The 18,657-nt window shown below is 37.5% G+C and overlaps 1 protein-coding gene and 2 pseudogenes across 4 annotated transcripts in view; 1 reads left to right on the forward strand and 2 right to left on the reverse strand.

Annotated features, from left to right (window-relative positions):
* LOC109118394 overlaps positions 1-7,043 on the forward strand; it is a 10,395-nt pseudogene extending 3,352 nt beyond the window's left edge.
* The window catches only part of Kdm2a (lysine demethylase 2A), a 113,569-nt gene that overhangs the window by 44,429 nt on the left and 50,483 nt on the right, over positions 1-18,657 (reverse strand). For 3 of the 4 annotated variants that reach the window (XM_010635832.3, XM_010635833.3, XM_033756738.1), the window contains 3 exons: positions 12,653-12,791; positions 11,295-11,373; positions 10,647-10,693 (listed from right to left, as the gene is read on the reverse strand). In XM_010635832.3, the coding sequence (XP_010634134.1) occupies positions 10,647-10,693; positions 11,295-11,373; positions 12,653-12,791 (265 nt within the window). Of the gene's footprint in view, positions 1-10,646; positions 10,694-11,294; positions 11,374-12,652; positions 12,792-13,737; positions 13,754-18,657 lie in introns of those variants that run through there. The other variant, XM_033756739.1, reaches the window with a different exon arrangement.
* Positions 5,142-5,254, reverse strand: LOC117283558 (annotated as a pseudogene).

Raw genomic sequence — 18,657 nt, forward strand, 5'->3', positions numbered from 1 at the left:
CCCTGAGCATAATCTTGAGCCTCCAGTGTTGGTTTTTTTTTTTTTTTTTTTTTTTGGTTTTTTGAGACAGGGTCTCACTATGTAGTTGAGACTGACCTGGAACTCACTATGTAGCCCAGGCTGGTCTCGAACTCAGTGACTCTCCTGCCTCAGCCTCCCGAGTGCTGGGATTACAGGCATGCGCCGCCACACCCGGCAGTGCTGTATTTTAAATCACAGCAAAGATACCTGTGATCATCCATCAGTTTGATTAGAAAGTTTAAATTACAAAGGGTTTCCAAAGATCACTATTAGAAGTCAAGACATACTAAAGAAATGAAAACTTGTTCAATGTGAAGAAATCTAAAGGAGATCAATGATCAAATAGGACATTATATATGTGTATACAGCAGAAAACCAAAAATTATATACAGGAGTCTGGATCTATTGTTGGTTGGATACTTGTGTTGGTTCTCTATTTTAACTGTTGTGAATAATGCTGCAATGAGGACAGGTGTACAAATATCTCAAATTACGCTTTCAATTCTTTGGGTACATGCCCTGAAGAATTACTAGATTATGTGGTGATTTTTTTTTTTTAAACCACCATACTGTTTTTCATGGTGGTTGTATGATTTTTACATTTTTGCCACAATTCAAAGGGGTTTCAATTGCTCCAAATCCTCACCAACACTTGTTAATCTTTTGGGCCTTTTTTTTTGATAGCACCCATTAAGATAGAAGCACTGTAGTATTACACTGTACATTTTATTTTGCAGTGCCATGGCTTGAACTCAGGGCTCTGTGCATGGCAGCATTCCACCACTGAGCTATATGCCAGCACTTCACTGTACAGTAGTTTTGATTTGCATGTCCCTAATGATTAGTAATGTTGAACATCCTTCCATATGTTTATTGGCCATTTGTGAATCTTCTTTGGAGAAACATCTGTTCAATTCCTTTGCTCATTTCTGAATTGAGTTTTTTAAAATTGTTGAGTCTAAGTTGTCAATATACTCTAGAAATGAATCTCTTCTTAGAAACATCACTTGCAAATATTTTCTCCCACTTTATAAATACTTTTTAAAATCTGCTGACAATGTCTTTTCATATACAAATGTTTACATTTTTTAGCCCAATTCTATTTACTACTTTTATCGCCTCTTAATCTGGTTTTGAGTTTGTTTTGTTTTTTTTTCCTTTGTTTTTTGAGAGAGGGTTTCACTATGTAGTTGCGACTGACCTGGAACTCGCTATGTAGCCCAGGCTGGTCTCGAACTCACAGCGATCCTCCTGCCTCAGCCTCCTGAGTGCTGGGATTATAGGCGTGAGCCACCATGCCTGGCTTTGAGTTTGTCTTTTTGAGAAAGGGTCTCACTACATAGTTCAGGCTGGCTTTGAATTCATGGCAATCCTTCTACCTCAGCCTCCCAATGATGGAACTACATGTGTGCACTACCATGCCCAGCCTCCTGTTTATCTGGTGTCTTATCCAAGAATTTACTGCCAAAACCAGTATTATCATGAGGCCCCTGCCCTGTTTTCTTTAAGAGTCTTACAGCTTTAGGTCTCACATTTAGGTCTTTAATCCATTTTTAGTTACTTTTTGCATATGATGTTAGATAGGAGTCCAACTTCATTTTTTTTGCATTTAAATATCCAGTATTATTTGTGGAAAGAATGTCCTTTTCCCCCACTGAATGGTTTTGGTACCCTTGTTCAGAATTATTTGGCCATATATAAGCATTTGCTTCTGGGCTCTCTATTGTATCCTATCACATCCATATAGTACTTATGTTACAGAAGGAATTTGTAAGTGACACCCACAGAGGCAACAGAATGGAAGTAAAATAACAAATTTAATCGATCGATCCTCAATGACAATTAAACTTGGTTTTTGTTTGGTACTGGGGATTGAACTCAGGTCCTTGCGCTTGCGAGGCAGTCACCAGAACCACTGAGCTAAATCCCTGGCCCTAAATTTGTTATTTTACTTCCATTCTGCTGCCTGTGTGTCACTTACAAATTCCTTCTGTAACACTTATATATATCCTATTTGTATGTATAATTTATGTACTTATTGTTTTGAGAGAGTCTCAAAAAAAACTATGCAGTCCAGGCTGGCCTTGAACTCACTGTGATCATCCTGCCTCAGCCTCCCACCACAGCTTCCCAAGTACTGGAACTACAGGGATGAGCCACCACACCCCACTCAGATTTATTTCTTTGGCACTTCTGTATTTATACAAGTACCACTGTTTTGAGTACTTTGTATTCAGCTTTGTATAAAGTTTTGAATTCAAGAAGCATGTATCCTTCAGCTCTCTTCTTTTTTTTGTTCCAAGAATGTTTTGGTTGTTCATGGTCCCTGAAGATTCTATGTGAATTTTAGGGGTGGTTTTTCTATTTCTGCAAAAAATGCTATTAGGATTTTGACAGAGCTTTCAATTAATCTGTAGATTACTCTAGGTAGTACCAACATCAATATTAAGTCTTCCAGAACCGAGAGTGTAACTCAGTGAAGGGTACAGCTTTTGCCTCATATGCGTGAAAACCTGGGTTTGACCCTCAGCACCACAAAAACAAAGACAGAAAAAAATTAAATAAATGAAAGTCATCCAATGAACATGGGTTATATTTCAATTTAATTACGCCTTAATTTCTTCCAACAACATTTGTATGTTTTTAATTCCTGGGGGCTAAGGATTTAGCTCAGTGGTGCCACTTGCCTGCCTTGAAAGTGCAAGGTCCTGAGTTCAATTTCCAGGTAACACACACAAAAAAAATTTTTTTCCTGGGTTAATTCCCAAATATTTTATTCTTGTTTTTCCCCACCACCCCACCCATTCTGTACCAGAGATCAGACTCAGGACCTTTTGCTTGCCAGGCAGGCATGGTACCACTGAGCCCTAGCCTGTCTTTTTTGATACTATTGTAAATGGAATTTTTTTCATAATTCCCTTTTCAGAATATTCACTGTTACGTATGTAATTTTTTTGGCGGGGGAGGCAGGGTCTCACTGTATAGTTCAGCCTGGCCTTGAACTCAAATCAATCCTCCTGCCTCAGCCTCCTGAGTGTGTCTTATGCTACCACACCCAGCTAAAACTGCAACTATTTGTTTTCTTTGTATCCCACTACTCTGCTAATAGTTTTACTTTTTTAAAATTTTTATTTATTTATTTATTCATTTCTAATACTTTTTTGGTGGGATCTTTGGTGTTTTTTAGGTATAAAGCAATTTTTTCTGTGAATAGAGATAATTTTACTTTTATCCAATTTAAATCCCTTCTTTTTTTTTTTATTTTTATTTTTTTTGGTTTTTTTGAGACAGGGTCTCACTATGCAGTTGAGACTGACCTGGAACTCACTATGAAACCCAGGCTGGTCTCCAACTCACAGCAATCCTGCCTCAGCCTCCAGAGTGCTGGGATTACAGACGTGTGCCACCATGCCCGGCTTGGTACATAATTCTTTTCATATGCTGCTGAATTAAATGTGTACAGGACTTTTTGAGGATTTTTGCATCAATGTTCACAACAAAATTTGGCCTGTGGTTTTCTTTGGCTTTGCTTTCAAGGTAATGCTGTTCTTACAGAATGTGTATACAAGTATTCTCTCTTTAATTCTTTGGGAAAGTTTGAGGACTGGCTCAAAAGTTGGGTAGAATTCACCAAGGAGTGGTCACAGGCTCAGGCTTTTCTTTGTTGGGAGAAATTTTTAATAGTGGTTTAATCTGATTACTACTATACATTTATTCAGGATTTTTTATTTCTTTGTGAGTTAAATCTTGGTGTTTTGTGTTTTCTAAGAATTTGTCAACTTTATTTAGGTTAGTCAGTTTGTTGGTAAACAACTGTGAATCGTATTCTTGCAGTCCTTTTTATTTTCTCTTTTGTATTTTTTTCTCGGTTAAAATATGACTCATTCGTTTTCTATTTCTTTAGAATTGGTGCTAATGTCTTTCCATTTATTACTTTCGTAATTTCCCCCACTGGTCCATCTGGCTAAAGGTTTGTCGATTTTAATAGTCTTTTTTTCAAAGAACTAAGTTTTTGCTGGGTGTAGTGATAAGTTCCTGTAATTTTGAACTACTACTCAGGAGGCTGAAGCAGGAGGATAAGTTCAAGCCCAGCCTGGATAACTTAGTCCTGTCTCAAAATGAAACATTTTTTAAAGGGTGGAGATATAGTTCAGTGGTTTAGCACTTCCATAGCATTTGGGACACCCTGGAATGAATCTCAGGTGGGAGGGAGGGAAGAGGACCACCAACTTTTAGGTTCAATTTCTATTAGTTTTCTGTACTCTTACTTCATTTATCTCTGCTCTAACCTTTACCATTTCTTTCCTTGTGCTATTCTTAGTTTTTCATTTTCTAGTTGTGTTAAACTTTATCGATTTGAGATGTTTAAATGTAAGCATTTATAAATTTCTCCCTTAGCACTACTTTCACTATATCCCTTGATTTTTGGTATGTTGTGTTGTGTTCATTTGCCTATAAGTAATTTATTTCCCTTGGGATTTCTTTTTTCCCCTGGTGTTTAAAGAATTTCTGTAAACTTTATGGTCTTACTTCTGCTATTAATTTCTAACTTTATCGCCTTGTGGTTGCAGCTGACACTTTGATGTATTTTTTAAAAAATCTATTGAAATTTAATTTGTGACCTAATATATGGTCTCAGAAAATTTTCCAGGTATGTGTATACTTGAGAAGAATGTATATCCCATGGGTGATTATTCTGTATATGTTTATTAGATCTAAGTGGTTTGTGTTAAGCGCTCCATCCACAACTGACTGGGGGTACTGAAGTCTCTACTGTTGTATAGAGTTGTATATTTCTTCCTTTAGTTCTGTCAGTTTTTGCTTTATATATTTTGATGGTCTATCACTGGGGTCTAATTGTTTAAATTTGGTTTTCTTGTTCTGTTGAACATTAATACGTCACTGTGTCTTGTGACATTTTTATTTAAAACCTATTTATTATAGCCACTCCTCTTTTGCATACCTTGTAGCAAGCACACAGTAGAATCATGCTGTTGTTAAATATATTCTACCAATACTTTTTGATTGAAGTTTAATCCATTTACCTTAAAAGATACTACTATCATTTTGCTATTTTATGTCAATGTGTCTTACAGTTTTTCTTGTCCTTCATTTCTGCAATTATTTTAAGCAGGTGGCAATGCCTTAACCCTATGCACATGTGTGTCATCAGGCCTAAGAGCTTCTTCTATCCTTGTCAAAGGGGAATGCTTTCTCTCCTTTCATACATTTCTCAATTACTTTAAGGTTCAAAACTGCACACACCCGCCCCACACAGCTGAGTATGATGGCCTATGCCTATAATCTCTTGATTCTGAGAGGTGGAGTCAGGAGGATAATTTTGAGCCCAGTCCCCAAAACTTAATGAGACCCTGTCTCCAAAAAATTAAAAAAGGCTAGAGATGTAGCTCAGTGCAAAGGCTCTGGGTTTAACCTCCAGTACTGAGGGGTAAGGGGTGTTTTAGTTTTAATTATGTGGGAAACAAAAAAAGTATTATCACAATATACCAGCCTTTGTAATTGGTCCATATATTTACCTTCACTGAGATCTGTACTTCAAGCTGGCCATGAACTCACTATGTAGCTTGGGCTTGGTTCAAACTCTCAGTGATCCTCCTGCCTCAGCTTCCCAAGTGCTGGGATTATAGCAGGCACCACCATGTCCAACTTAGGTGAGCACTTCTTGCAGGAGAGTTCTACTGGTAACAAACTCATATAGCTTTTGCTTATCTAAGAATGTCTTAGTTTCTCCCTTCCTTTACAAGGACAGTTCCGCCGGTTATTGGATTCTTGATTGACAAATTATTTTTCTTTTAGCATTTTTTAAATATAGTGGTTCACTGCCTCCTGAACTCCAAAATTTGTGATAAGAAATCTGTTCATAATCTATTTGAGCATCCCTGTATGTGATGAGTCACTTTTTTTTCTTGATGCTTCCAATGGCCTATCTTTGGCTTTTGAAAGATTTGATTTTAATGTGCCTCAGTGAGGACTGGGAGTCTATAAGCTCATTTTATTATTTCCTCAATAGTTTCTCTGGCCTTTCTCTCTGATATTCCCACATATATACTGGTCTACTTAATGATTTCTGACCCGTCCTCTTAGGCTCTATTATAGTCTGTTTGTGCTGACATAACAGAACACCTGAGAGTGGGTAAATGAATAGGAATTTTCTGGCTCATGGTTTTGGAGAATGGGAAGTCCAATATCAAGGTTCTGGGACCTGGCAAGGGCTTTTCCACTGCATCATTCAATGAGAGGAGGCAAGAGGGTAGGAGAGAAGAGGGACTAAAACTTGCTCCATTTTATAAGGGTGCCTACGGGACGGAGCTGTCATGAACTCATCATCACTTAAAAACTGTTAGAATAAGATGGCACATGCTTGTAATTCCACCACTGGGGAGGCTGAGGCAAGAGAACTGGCACGAATCCCAGGCCAGTCCAGGCTACACAGTGAGACCCTGTCTCAAAAAACCAAAACAGTCCTTTCAGCCAGAACCACCATCCTCCAGTAATTTGCCAACCTGACAACATAAAGGGAAAGAGGAGAAGAACACATTATATGTTTTCTAGGACTTTTACAAAACATGGGGTTGTTCCTTTGGCTACATACATGCAAATCTACAAAAAAGGGTAATATCATAGACATCAAAGAAATGGGCACTGTTCAAAAAGGAATGCCATGCAAATGTTACCATGGCAAAACTGGAAGAGTCTACAATGTTACCCAGCATGCTGTTGGCACTGTTGTAAACAAGCAAGTTAAGGGCAAGATATTTGCCAAGAGGATTCATGTGTGCACTGAGCATATTAAAACACTCAAGGAGTTGAGACAGCTTCCTGAAACATGTCAAGAAAAATGATCAGAAAAAGAAGGAAGCCAAATAGAAAGTGTCTGGGTTCAACTAAAGTACCAGCTTGCCCCGCCCAGAGCAGCACACTTTGTGAGACCCAACAGAAAGGAGCCTGAGTTGTCAGAACCTATTCTCTATGAATTCATGGCATAAGCTGGGGATGCAGCTCTGCCATACAGCGCCTAACTAATGGCTAGGTATTCTAGGCCCGCCTTAAATATAAAAAAATTATTCTGTGTTATAAGGATGGTTTTCTTAATTGAACAGGTGTGTGGTGCCTTTACCTTGGAGAAACAAATATTTGGAGCAGATTCTCACTGTACCTAGTTAACTGGGTCAGGCCTTTAGTGTTTTTTTGATGAAAGATATGAGGTATAATACATGTGTATACCCAAATGGCCAAATATTTTCAAATATTTGTATTGGCTTGAAAATCCTCAATGGGGAAAAGATATAAAAATAAATGGAAGTCAGTATATGGTATTTCAGTTAAATAAATTGTTTAAAGCACCCTAAAACAAACAAAAAACTATTAGAATAAAAAGGTAGATAATAGGAAGAATAAAGGAGACAGGGTGGGGGGATACAACAGTAGCTGTATACAGTGGCACACACCTGTAATCCTAGCACTTGGAAAGTTAAGGAGGACTGCCACAAATTCAAGACCAGCCTAGACTATATAGTGAGGTGCAAGGCCAGCCTGAACTACATAGTGAGACCCCGTCTCAAAAAATAACAGTAACAATTATATGCAGCTGGGAAGTGGGGGGGACATAGAAAGAATTAAGATGTGTTACGTACATGTATAAAGTCCTCAAGATAAATGTAATCATTATGTACTGCAAATATGGACTAATAAAAAAACTGTTAGAATGGCTATTGTATTATGAGGTTTTTGTGAGTTTGATCCCCAGTTTCAAAAAAATAAAAAGGTTTTTGGTTGCTCTGATACTCCCCCCCACAACTTAAAGGATGAAATATTTACTTTGACTCATAGTTTCAAAAGTTTCAGTTCATGTCATCTGTTCCATTGCTTTAGGCCAGTGATGAGGCAGAAACATCATGGCCAATAGTCATAGTATAGGAAAGCTGCTTATATCTGCCTCTGAATGCTCCTAATAAATTTTCAATTAATGTACTTTTCAACTTTAAAATTTTTTTCTTTTATTGATCATAAATTCTGATTGTTTTTTCCTGACTTTCTCTGTATCTAGTTCTTTGAGCATCTTTAACACAGTTGTTTTAAAGTATTTCTTAAATTAGGAATCAGGTCTTTTTTTAGGGACTTTATCTGTTGATTTACTTTTGTCTTTTGAAATGGGTCACACTTTCCTGAAAACTGGACATCTAAGTATAATAATGTGGTAACTCAGATTCTTTCCCTTCCCCAGAGTTCGCAGTGTACTTGCCACTGTTTTTCAGGGTTTTTTGGTTATTTGTTTTTAACTGTTGTAGGCTGTCTCTCTGCCACATGAGGTATAAATGTAAAATTTTTCTGTTTTTTATGAGCCTGCACCTTTCCCTGGGCATGTGTGATCGCTTTCCACTTTTCTCTGTATATGTAGTTGCTTTTGAACGACCTAATCTTTAATGCCTGTCCTCCAAACAGAAAAATGAAAAGGGGTAGAAAAAGGGCACCAGACTATAAAATCCACTGGAAATTGCTTGAGTAGGAGAAAAGCCTGCAACAGTTGAGAGAAAATAAAACAACGGTCATCTGCTTCTTTGTATCTATATAAGCAATCAGTGATCATACCTCAGGTTTCCCATATTAGCAGGACGGGGCCTTTTTTGCCTATCTTGGCTCTTACAAGCCGTTTGCTGGTTGTTCAAAGAAACACAGCCATAGCTGTGTACCATGGGGCCTGGTTGGTGGGGGTAAGGAGGTATGGAGCATGACCAAATATACTAAGACCTGGAATTGGTTGAAATTAACTGTACTTTACTGTCCAAATCTTCCTCTGGAAGGAAGATGCAAGCCTTCAGTAGATTAGAAATTTTTAAAAATACTTACACGAGGGCCAGGGATTTAGCTCAGTAGTTCCACTGCCTGCCTTGCAAGTGCAAGGTCCTGAGTTCAATCCCCGGTACCAAAAAAAAGAAGTTATACCAGACAGACTCTGCCAACATAATTATTATTTACATGGGGGAGAAAACTTCCTGCCACTTTTCCAGAATCTCCATTTTAGCAAGTTATCATAGTGGGGCCTAGGATTTAGTTCAGTGGTACCACACCTGCCTGGTAAGTGCAAGGTCCTGAGTTTGACTCTAGGTACTAGAAAAACAAACAAACAAAAAAAACTAGTGTTAAGTCATCACAGATGATTCTCATACAGATCATTTGTAGACCACAAACCATAAGAATATCTAACCAATAAAGAAAAGCTATGGTTGTCTGCTACTTCACAAATCCAGTGAATTACTGTCCCAGAAGTCCATTAAGAAAGGAAGTGAAAAAAGATAAAAGGAAATAAGGGGTGAAAAAAAGAAAGGATAGAAGGAAGTGAGGGGTGGTGATACAGCTCAGTGGTACAGCACCTGCCTAGCATACACAAGCTCCTGGGTTTGCTCACCAGCACCTCAAAAAAAAAAAAAAAAAAAAAAAAAAAAAAAAAAAGTAAAATAACGGACTAGTATTCAAATAGTAGTTTATGTTAGAATCCCCCACCTCCAGGGAGAGAGCTCGGCTTATAAAAAGTGGGAAAGAATTTTAATTATTCATCAGATTTACTAAGTACTTACTACACTCTAGGGGATTAGAAGTGTGCATCAACATGCGTAGCTTCAGCTATATTTTTTTTCAGCATTTTTTGTTTGTTTTGAGACAGGGTCTCACTATGTAGTTGAGACTGACCTGGAACTCACTATGTAGCCCAGCCTGGTCTCACAGTGATCCTCCTGCCTCAGCCTCCCTAATGCTGGGATTAAAGGCGTGCACCACCATGCCTGGCTCTTAAAGATTCAATTTAACCAACCATGGATGAGAAATTTTTTGTTTTTAACACAGGGCGGGCCTCAATATGCAGTTCAGGGCAGACTCAAACTCATGGTAATCTTCCTGCCTCAGCCTCCCAAGTGCTGGGATTATAGACATGCACCACTAAGCCCGGCTTAGATGAGAAAATTTAATATATTTATTTATCAGCTTACAAAGTCTCAAGTCTTAGACATATTACTAAATGTGGCATGGGTGAGAATTTCTAGGTAAAGCCTCTACTGCTTTTAAGACCCAGAAAGAGAATCACAGATATCAGAAGATTCTTTCTTGGCTGAGAAGTATAAATTTTCAGATGGTGGAGTGGTGAGCAGCAGAGAAAGAGCCTCTCCTAGATTTGGTGTCTTGACACTGGAATACAGTAGTGCAAGGAGGAGGAGAAGAGGGAAGGAGGTCCCTGGAACCCACGAAAGATCCAAGACAAGAACTGAAGTCTACAGGGAAAGTGAAGAGAGAGACTTTAATGCAGAAATATAAATTTTTAGTTTCCTGGGAAGGTTGCCTTAGAAGGCAAGACCTTTATGGAGAGAGGGAAGTATGTATAGTGACAAAGGAAAAGGACAAGATTCAAAAGTTTTATGGCTAGTGAGCATTACATGAGGCAACTTTTGTAACTTCTTTAGGGAAAATTCTTAGCTGCTATTAAAATAGTAGTTTCTAATTGAGTATATACTGCAATATTCCTGAACGGTATACCTCAGCTTGAGATTTAGGATTCAGTTCTGTGTCTTAAATCTTTGCCTCAAAGCCCCTGCGCCTGAAAGCTTGATACTTACCCACACACGTTTTGACATCATTCACACTAAAGTCTGGATCTGGCATCCTAGGAAACAAACACCAGTAAGTATAAATCATAAGCACAACTTGTCTAGTCAGTGTGAGCTTTTTCTTCCAATACTGGGGGCTCCCCAATCAGGCATGTAAATCTTCACATTTAGACTTAAAATAATTTTTCAAATATAAATGATTATATTCACATATTGACACAGGAAAAAAAATATACAACAAAATGTTAGCAATGATTATTTAAAGGTGGAAGATTTCAAGAGATTTAAATTTCTTCTTACCTCACTTATACTTTTTACCTACAACATAAATCGGTGTGTAGTCTGTCTGTCTGTCTCTCTCTCTCTTTCTTTCTTTTGCTATACTAGGGATTTTAAACCCAGGGCTTTTGCACTGACACCCCACCCCCCACTACCACCACCACAGGATTTCACTAAATTGCCCAAACTGGGCTTGAACTTGTGTTCCTCCTGCTTTGGCCTCCCATAGTGCTGAGATTACAGGCATTGACACCACACCTGGCTACATTTTAAAATAAGTGAGAAATTATTTTCAATTACCTACTGCTCTGGGTTCTTAATACTGCCATAGTCTACAACTACTTTACAATCATACCCTGCCAGGCCCAGAACACTTACTTTATTCCAAGTCCATCAGAATTCTTGAATATCAGAGGGTCTCTCAAGCCACCCCGCTGGATATACTCTACATTAAAATCTGTCACCACAGGAAAACAATTATTAGACAAAAGGCATAGTTGGAATAAAAACAAAAGGGTCATAAAAAGGTGTAAATAATAAGGTATAGATAGTTTTCCTTCTGTGCATACTGTTGTGCTCTATTAGACAATAAACACATACTTGTTACTGAGAAGCACCTCATAGAAAATAGGAAGAACACACTGAAGAGTAGGGCTTTAAGGGTTTGCTATGTCTGCATTTCTACAGGAAATTTAGAATTTAAACAACAGAGGGTACAATATTATTAATGAGCCATCTCATAAATTCTAAATAGGAATTACCATTATCCTGTTTCTTACCAATCAAAAAATTAATCCTGACCATCACTACAATACACCTATGATATCTTTATCAACTCTGCTAAGGATCAAAGCTATGTGATACAAATAGAATCCCACCTTTGTTTCAATGGGGTACATATATGCATAAAAGGGTTTATTATACTATTTTAAATCAAACCCAAGTAGGGCTGGGGATTTAGCTCAGTGATTTCACCACCTGCCTGGCAAAGTTCAATCCCTGTACCAATAAATAAACAAACAAATAAAACCCAAGCAAAAGGCCATTAAGAAAAAAACAATAGAGGCAGGCATGGTGGCACACACCTGTAATCCCAGCACTCAGGGAGATTGCCAAGAGTTTGAAGCCAGTTTGGGCTACATAGTAAAGTCAGCCTGTATTACAAAGCAAGACCCTGTCTCAAAATACCATAACTACAATAACACTCCTAGTCTAATAAAAGACTGTCTTTTTTTTTCTTTTTTTGGTGGTACTGAGGATTGAACCCAGGGAACACTCAGCTACATCTCCAGTGCTCCATCTCTCTTTGAGACAAGATGTCAAAAACAAAACAAACCCAAGTTGCCAGGGGTAGGCTCAAACTTTCAGTCTTCCTGCCTCAGCCTCCCAGGTACTGAAATTACAGGTGTGAGCCACCATACCCACTTTTGATTCCTTTTAATACAAGAATGATTCAAGGGTACAAGAATGGGGGAGGGAAGAGTGTGTATAGGTCATATTATGCAACCAAAGAAAATGGATAAATAGCATCAACAGGCAAAATTTCAGTTGCATACATGCTAAATCAAAAGTTGTCTATGACATCCTATATCAAGGGATTGCACCTTTGAATCAAAATGATACTGATTGGGCCGGGGATTTAACTCAGTGGTTCCACCACCTGCCTTGCAAGCCCAAGGTCCTGAGTTTGAGCCCAGGTACTCAAGAAGAAAAAAAAAAACCAAAACAAAACTGACCTTTTCCTTCCATAAATGTAACAAAATTGGCATTATATTTGTTGGTATGGAGTTTTTCTTCCAAGTCAAAAGTTCTTTTTCCTTCAATTTCATCATCTGAAATGCCATCGTCTTCATAGCGTCGTCGCATGGTACCTCGCTGGGAAACAAGGGACATACAGATGAAATTACATACTTTCCTATATCTACCTATAAGCAGTGTTCCCACATATACAAAATACTAGTTTCAACATCAGTTGCTATGTCAAGCATCAATTTTCTTTACCTTAGAGATCTATTCTTCCTCTCAACTCATTATCAGCTGACAGCCTCACAATGCACAAAATACTCAACAGTTTTAATGAGCCACTGGATTCTCTACCTGTGAATTTTACCTTTGCTAACTTCTTAAGCCTAGCAGTATACATTCACAATAAAAAATTGAAATAGAATCTACTACATATTTTATCTACCTTGGCTTATCAAAGTAAGGATAAACTGGAAGGCATGGAAGAACATCCCTATAGTCCCTCCCAGCACTTAGGAGTCTAAGGCATGAGGGTTGGAAGTTTGAGGCTGGCTTGGGCTATATAGTAAGTTCAAGGCCTGAACTACAAAGAGAGACCCTACATCAAACAAAAAAGTAGATATAAGCTATCTTTATAGAAATTCAAATGAGCATCTAATGTTTTCATGAGGGAGAGCTAAAATTAGCTTTATAAAAAGACTTCAAGGATAGACTAATTTTGAATTAAAAGACCAAAAACTAACTCAAATCAAGAAAACTAAGCAATAGTATGCTATCCAGCTACCATTCGTTTGTTTGTTTTTGGTCCAGAGGTGGAGGGAGACCGAACTCCGGACCTTTCACTTGGGAGGCAGGCGGCAGAACCCCTCAACTAAATCCCTAGCCCCAGACCATTCATACCCAAAGATGACACACAAATAGCCAATAAGCATATGAAAAGATGCTCAATATCACAAATCACTAGTGAAATGGAAATCAAAACCATAGTGAGACACTACTTTATGTCCACTACAATGACTATCATCAAAAAAGATAAGATAACAGGACTAGTGGGGTAGCTTAGTGGTAGAGCACTTGCCTAACATGCATGAGGCTTTGAGTTTGATTTCCAACACTGACGAAAGACAAAGAAGCTGGGTATGGTGGCACATGCCTATAATCCCTGCATTTGGAAGGTTGAGGCAGGAGGATCACTGTTGAGTTTAAAGCCAGCCTGGGCTAGACAGTGAGTTCAAGGTCAGCATGAAGTACAAAGGGAGACCCTGTCTTTAAAAAAAAAAAAAAAGATGAATAATAGCAAGTGCTGACATGTGTGTGGAGAATCTACACAAATTAGCCATAAAAATGAAATAATTATATGTGCTATAACACGGACAAACTCTGAAAACATTAGGCCAAGTAAAAACCAGACATGAAAGACCATATATTGTATGATTTCATATAATGTCTGAAATAGGCAAATCCATAGAGATAGAAAGTAGATAAGTAGTTAGTTCCCAAGGACTGGAGAAAGGACGGAATGGGAAGTAACTGCTAATAGTATATGGCGTTTTTCTCAGAAGCCATGAAAATGTTCTGGAATTAGCACCGATGTTTACACATCTCTGTGAATATACTCAAAACCGAAAAATGTACTTTAGTAAATTTTGCAGTATGTTAATTTTATCTCATAAGCTGTTATAAACAATGTTGCTTATATCACAAATTTATCTTTCAATATATTTTTAAGCCAGTGTTAATATTTGCAAAAAATTTAAGAACATAATCATGTGACAAGTGGTAGAGGCAAAGTAGTAGTAGCCTTACCCTTCTAAGTGCTAAAAATAACATCTGGAATTTAAGGCTAGGTACTAATGATCTAGAATTGATTACACAAAACCTGCATTTATAAAACTACATAAAAAGACATTAGAGAAGTTTCTTAAGAAATGATGTGTAAAAAGGCAGAAATTAAATCATAAAAAATGAAAATAGATTTTTTATACACCAGAGGAAAACAAAATTGAAAGTTAAGATTTTTTTCCTACTCCTCATTCTAATGTAAAAACTCTAGTTTATGTAAATTTCTACAGCATATCTCATAAATACTTTAAAAAATGTACCCAATCCTGACAATAACCCTAGCCATCTGCAGGCAACAACAAAAATCTCTGCTATAAAGAAACCCAGAAGGCAGGGACATATTAAGGAAATCAGCCTCCAATCTCCTACCCATCAGAATAGCAAATAATTTTAACTGATTTACTGCTTCTACTCCAAGTGCTTTCCATACAGTTGCTCTTAGGCAGCCAAAGGAAGTCACTGGCCTGGTATGGATGCCAACCCCTACCCACCCTGGACTGAGTGTCACAGTAAGTAACAAGTACAAACTGAATACTGAAATCTATTTCTCACAGCAAATATTCAGGACTTCGGATTAGGCAATGGTTTCGTAGCTATAACATCAGAAGTACAAGTAAAGGGGCTGGGGATTTAGCTCAGTGGTTCCACTGCCTGCTTCGCAAGCACACAAAGACCCATCCACAATCCCTGATACCAAAACAACAAAACAGCTGGGCGTGGTAGGGCACGCTTGTGATCCCCGCGCACTCGGGAGGCGGAGGCAGGAGGATCGCTGTGAGTTCAAAACCATCCTGGACTACATAGTGAGTTCCAGGTCAATCTCAACTATACAGTGAGACCCTGTCTCAAAAAAACCAAAAAAACAAAACAAAACAACAAAAAACTACAAGTAAAAACAAAATAGGGTAACCTTTCGACTTCCTAAAAATTAAAACCTTTTGTATTTTTTTTTTTTTTTGGTACCGGGGATTGAACTTGGGTCCTTGCGCTTGCAAGGCAGGCCACCAAACAGCTGAGCTAAATCCCTGGCCCAAAACCTTTTGTATTTTAAAAATAATCAAGAAAAGGAAGAAAAAAACCATATGGAATAGGATTTTCTCCCATTTTAAAAGCATAAATCTAATAAGCATCTAATATCCAGAATTTTTAAAGAATTTTTACAAGTCATTACAAAAAACAATAATGAACAATTTTGCCAGGAATTTAGCCTGGCAAGCACAGGTCCTGAGTTCAATCCCTGGTACCATTTAAAAAAAAAACAATTGAAGTAGGCAAGGGATTTTAATATATAATTCATGAAGATTTACAGCTGGACAATAAGCACTTGAAACGTTTTTCATTAGCTTTATATTATTAGTCATTAAAGAAATGCAAATCAAAACCACAATGAGTTACCACTTCAGACCTATTAGTCAAATAACAAGTGCTGGTGAGGGCGTGGAGAAAGTGGAATCTTCATACACTGCTGATAACAAATCAACAAATGTAGTATATACACAATGGATTATTATTCAGACTGAAAAAGAAATCAAGTTTTGATACTTTAACAACATGAATAAACCTTACAGACATTATGAGTAAAATAAAAGTGAAATAAGCCACCCACAAAAAAGCACAAATATTTGATTCCTATTATATGAGGTACACAAAATTTGCAAAGTCATAGAGACGCAAAGTAGAGTAGAAGTTAACAAAGGCTGAGGAAAGGTGGAATAGAAATCCATTGCTTTGTGATTAAGAGTTTCTACTTGGGCTAGGTGTGGTGGTGCATGCCTGTAATACTAGCATTCAGGAGGCTGAGGCAGAGGATCCCTGCCAGTCTGAGGCCATCATGGGCTACAAAGAAAATTTGAGGCCAGCCTGAACTATACAGTGAGACCACCTCACAGGGAAAAAAAAAAAGTTTCCATTTGGAGATAGTGATGATGATGATAGCATAACACAGAATATAATCAAAGACACTGAATGGTATACTTTAAAAGTAATTTTAAATGGAAAATTTTGATCAAAGTTTTATTTTACTTTTTTTTTTTTTGGTACCAGAAATCGAACTCAGGACCTTGTGTTTGTGAGGCAGGTGGCTGCACTACTGAGCTAAATCCCGTCCCTTTACTTTTTGTTTTTTTGAGACAGAGTCTCGTTCTGTAGTTCAGACTGGCCTTGAACTCAAAATGTAGCCCAAGTTGGCCTCCAACTCAAAGCAATCTTCCTGTCTCAGCCTTCCAGGTACTGGGATTATAGGCATATATCACAATGCCTGGCTTGTTTATCATAATTTTAAAAAAATTAATAATGTAATATAATAAAAAATCATCCTTTGAAAAATCACTGCACAATTCTACCATTTTGTACTTTATAGTAAATAAATTTTCTTGCTTAAGATAATTACCTGGTGAGAATCAGAATAAATGACAGAATTTACATATAAGGAAACAAAAAAGTAAAACTATCTTTAATTTTTTTTTAGGTAACAGAAAATAAGAAAGTAAAAGAGTCTGAAGCAGTGACAACAAACTTTTTAGAGCATTCAATGATACAAACAGCACAATTCAGCACATGTGCCATAGATTCACCACCACTGGTCTAAAAGAAGAAGTTACCTAGTATCAATTTTACTGATACTTTTTCAGTGTGAAGGTAGACAGTCTTAGTGATCACTTCACTTCTAAATTCTAATTTTTGCTTAGTGATAACTTAAGGTCCCTTTATATTCTAAACTACAAGCTAATTCCAGCTCAGTTAACTCTTTCTTCAATTCACATTACACTATATTGAAAATTTGCTACCTATCAGTATCTCTATCCTGTACTCAAAAACAAAAACAAACCTCTGGGCTGGTGCTGCCACCTGCCTTGCAAGCCCAAGGTCCAAAGTTTGCCCCCCCCCCCGGAAAAAGAAACAAAATAAAACAAACAAACAAACAACCACCAAAACACGCCTCATTTCAACATCATACTGAATAGGAAAAAAGTGAAAGGATATCCTTGAAAGTTAGAAGGAGATAAGGGTGTCCATTCTCACCACTGTTACTCAATATATTACTTGACACTAGTCAGTGCAGACAACAGAAATAAAGAGAATAGTCAATTTATTCTTCTTTGCAGGTATTATTCTATGCCTAGAAAACTCTAAAAAGACCACCAAAAGTCTCTTAGAACCGATAAATTCTGCAAAGTAGCAGGATACAAAATCAACATACAAAGATCAATAGCTTTCCTATACACCAATAATGAACTTAGTGAGAAATTGAGAGCAATCCTATTTACAGTGGCCTCAAAAACAAACACACAAAATGGCTGAGAAAAAACCTAGCCAAGGAGATAAAAGACTTCTACAATGAAAATTTTGAAACACTGTAAAAGAGAACCTCTTTAATAAATGGTGCTGACTTAAAAAAAACAAGCAAAAAAACAAATGTTGGTCAGGATGTGCAGAAAAAGGAACTCTTCTGATAGGAATGTAAACTAATACAACCTCTATGGAAATTCCTCAAAAAAAAAAAAAAAAAAAAAAAAACCCTAAAAATTGGGGCTAGGGATTTAGCTCAGCTGGCACCACACCTGCCTCACAAGCACAAGGTCTTGAGTTCGAACCCTGGTACAAAAAACAAACCAAAACACATACACCTTAAAAAACTAAAACTTGAAATTCTTTTTGACTCAGCTACATTTATGGATATATTACTAAAAGAATTAAAGACATCATACTCTAGTGATAAATGGGATACCTGTGTTCACAGCAGCTGAGCTGTGGAAACAGTGTAGATGCCCATCAACAGCCAAATGTGTAAGGAAAATGTGGTATATATACACAATAAAATTTTATTTAGCCATAAAGAAGAATGATTCCAAATCACCTGCAGAAAAATAGATGGATTTTGATACCATAATTTTAGATAAGATAGACACAGTAAGTTAAATGATCACATGGTTTCTCTTGTGCACAAAAAGCCCAACTCTAGCTGGGTGTGGTGGCGCATGCCTATAATCCCAGCACTCAGGAGGCTGAGGCAGGAGGATCACAGTGAGTTGGAGACCAGCCTGTGCTACACAGTGAGTTCCAGGTCAGTCTCAACTACATTGCTACACAGTGAGTTCCAGGTCAGTCTCAACTACACAGTGAGACCCTGTCTCAAAAAAAAAAAAAAAAAAAAACA

The sequence above is a fragment of the Fukomys damarensis genome, unplaced genomic scaffold (genome assembly GCF_012274545.1).
Source record: "Fukomys damarensis isolate Sample0158 unplaced genomic scaffold, DMR_v1.0_HiC HiC_scaffold_27, whole genome shotgun sequence".
Lineage (NCBI taxonomy): Eukaryota > Metazoa > Chordata > Mammalia > Rodentia > Bathyergidae > Fukomys > Fukomys damarensis.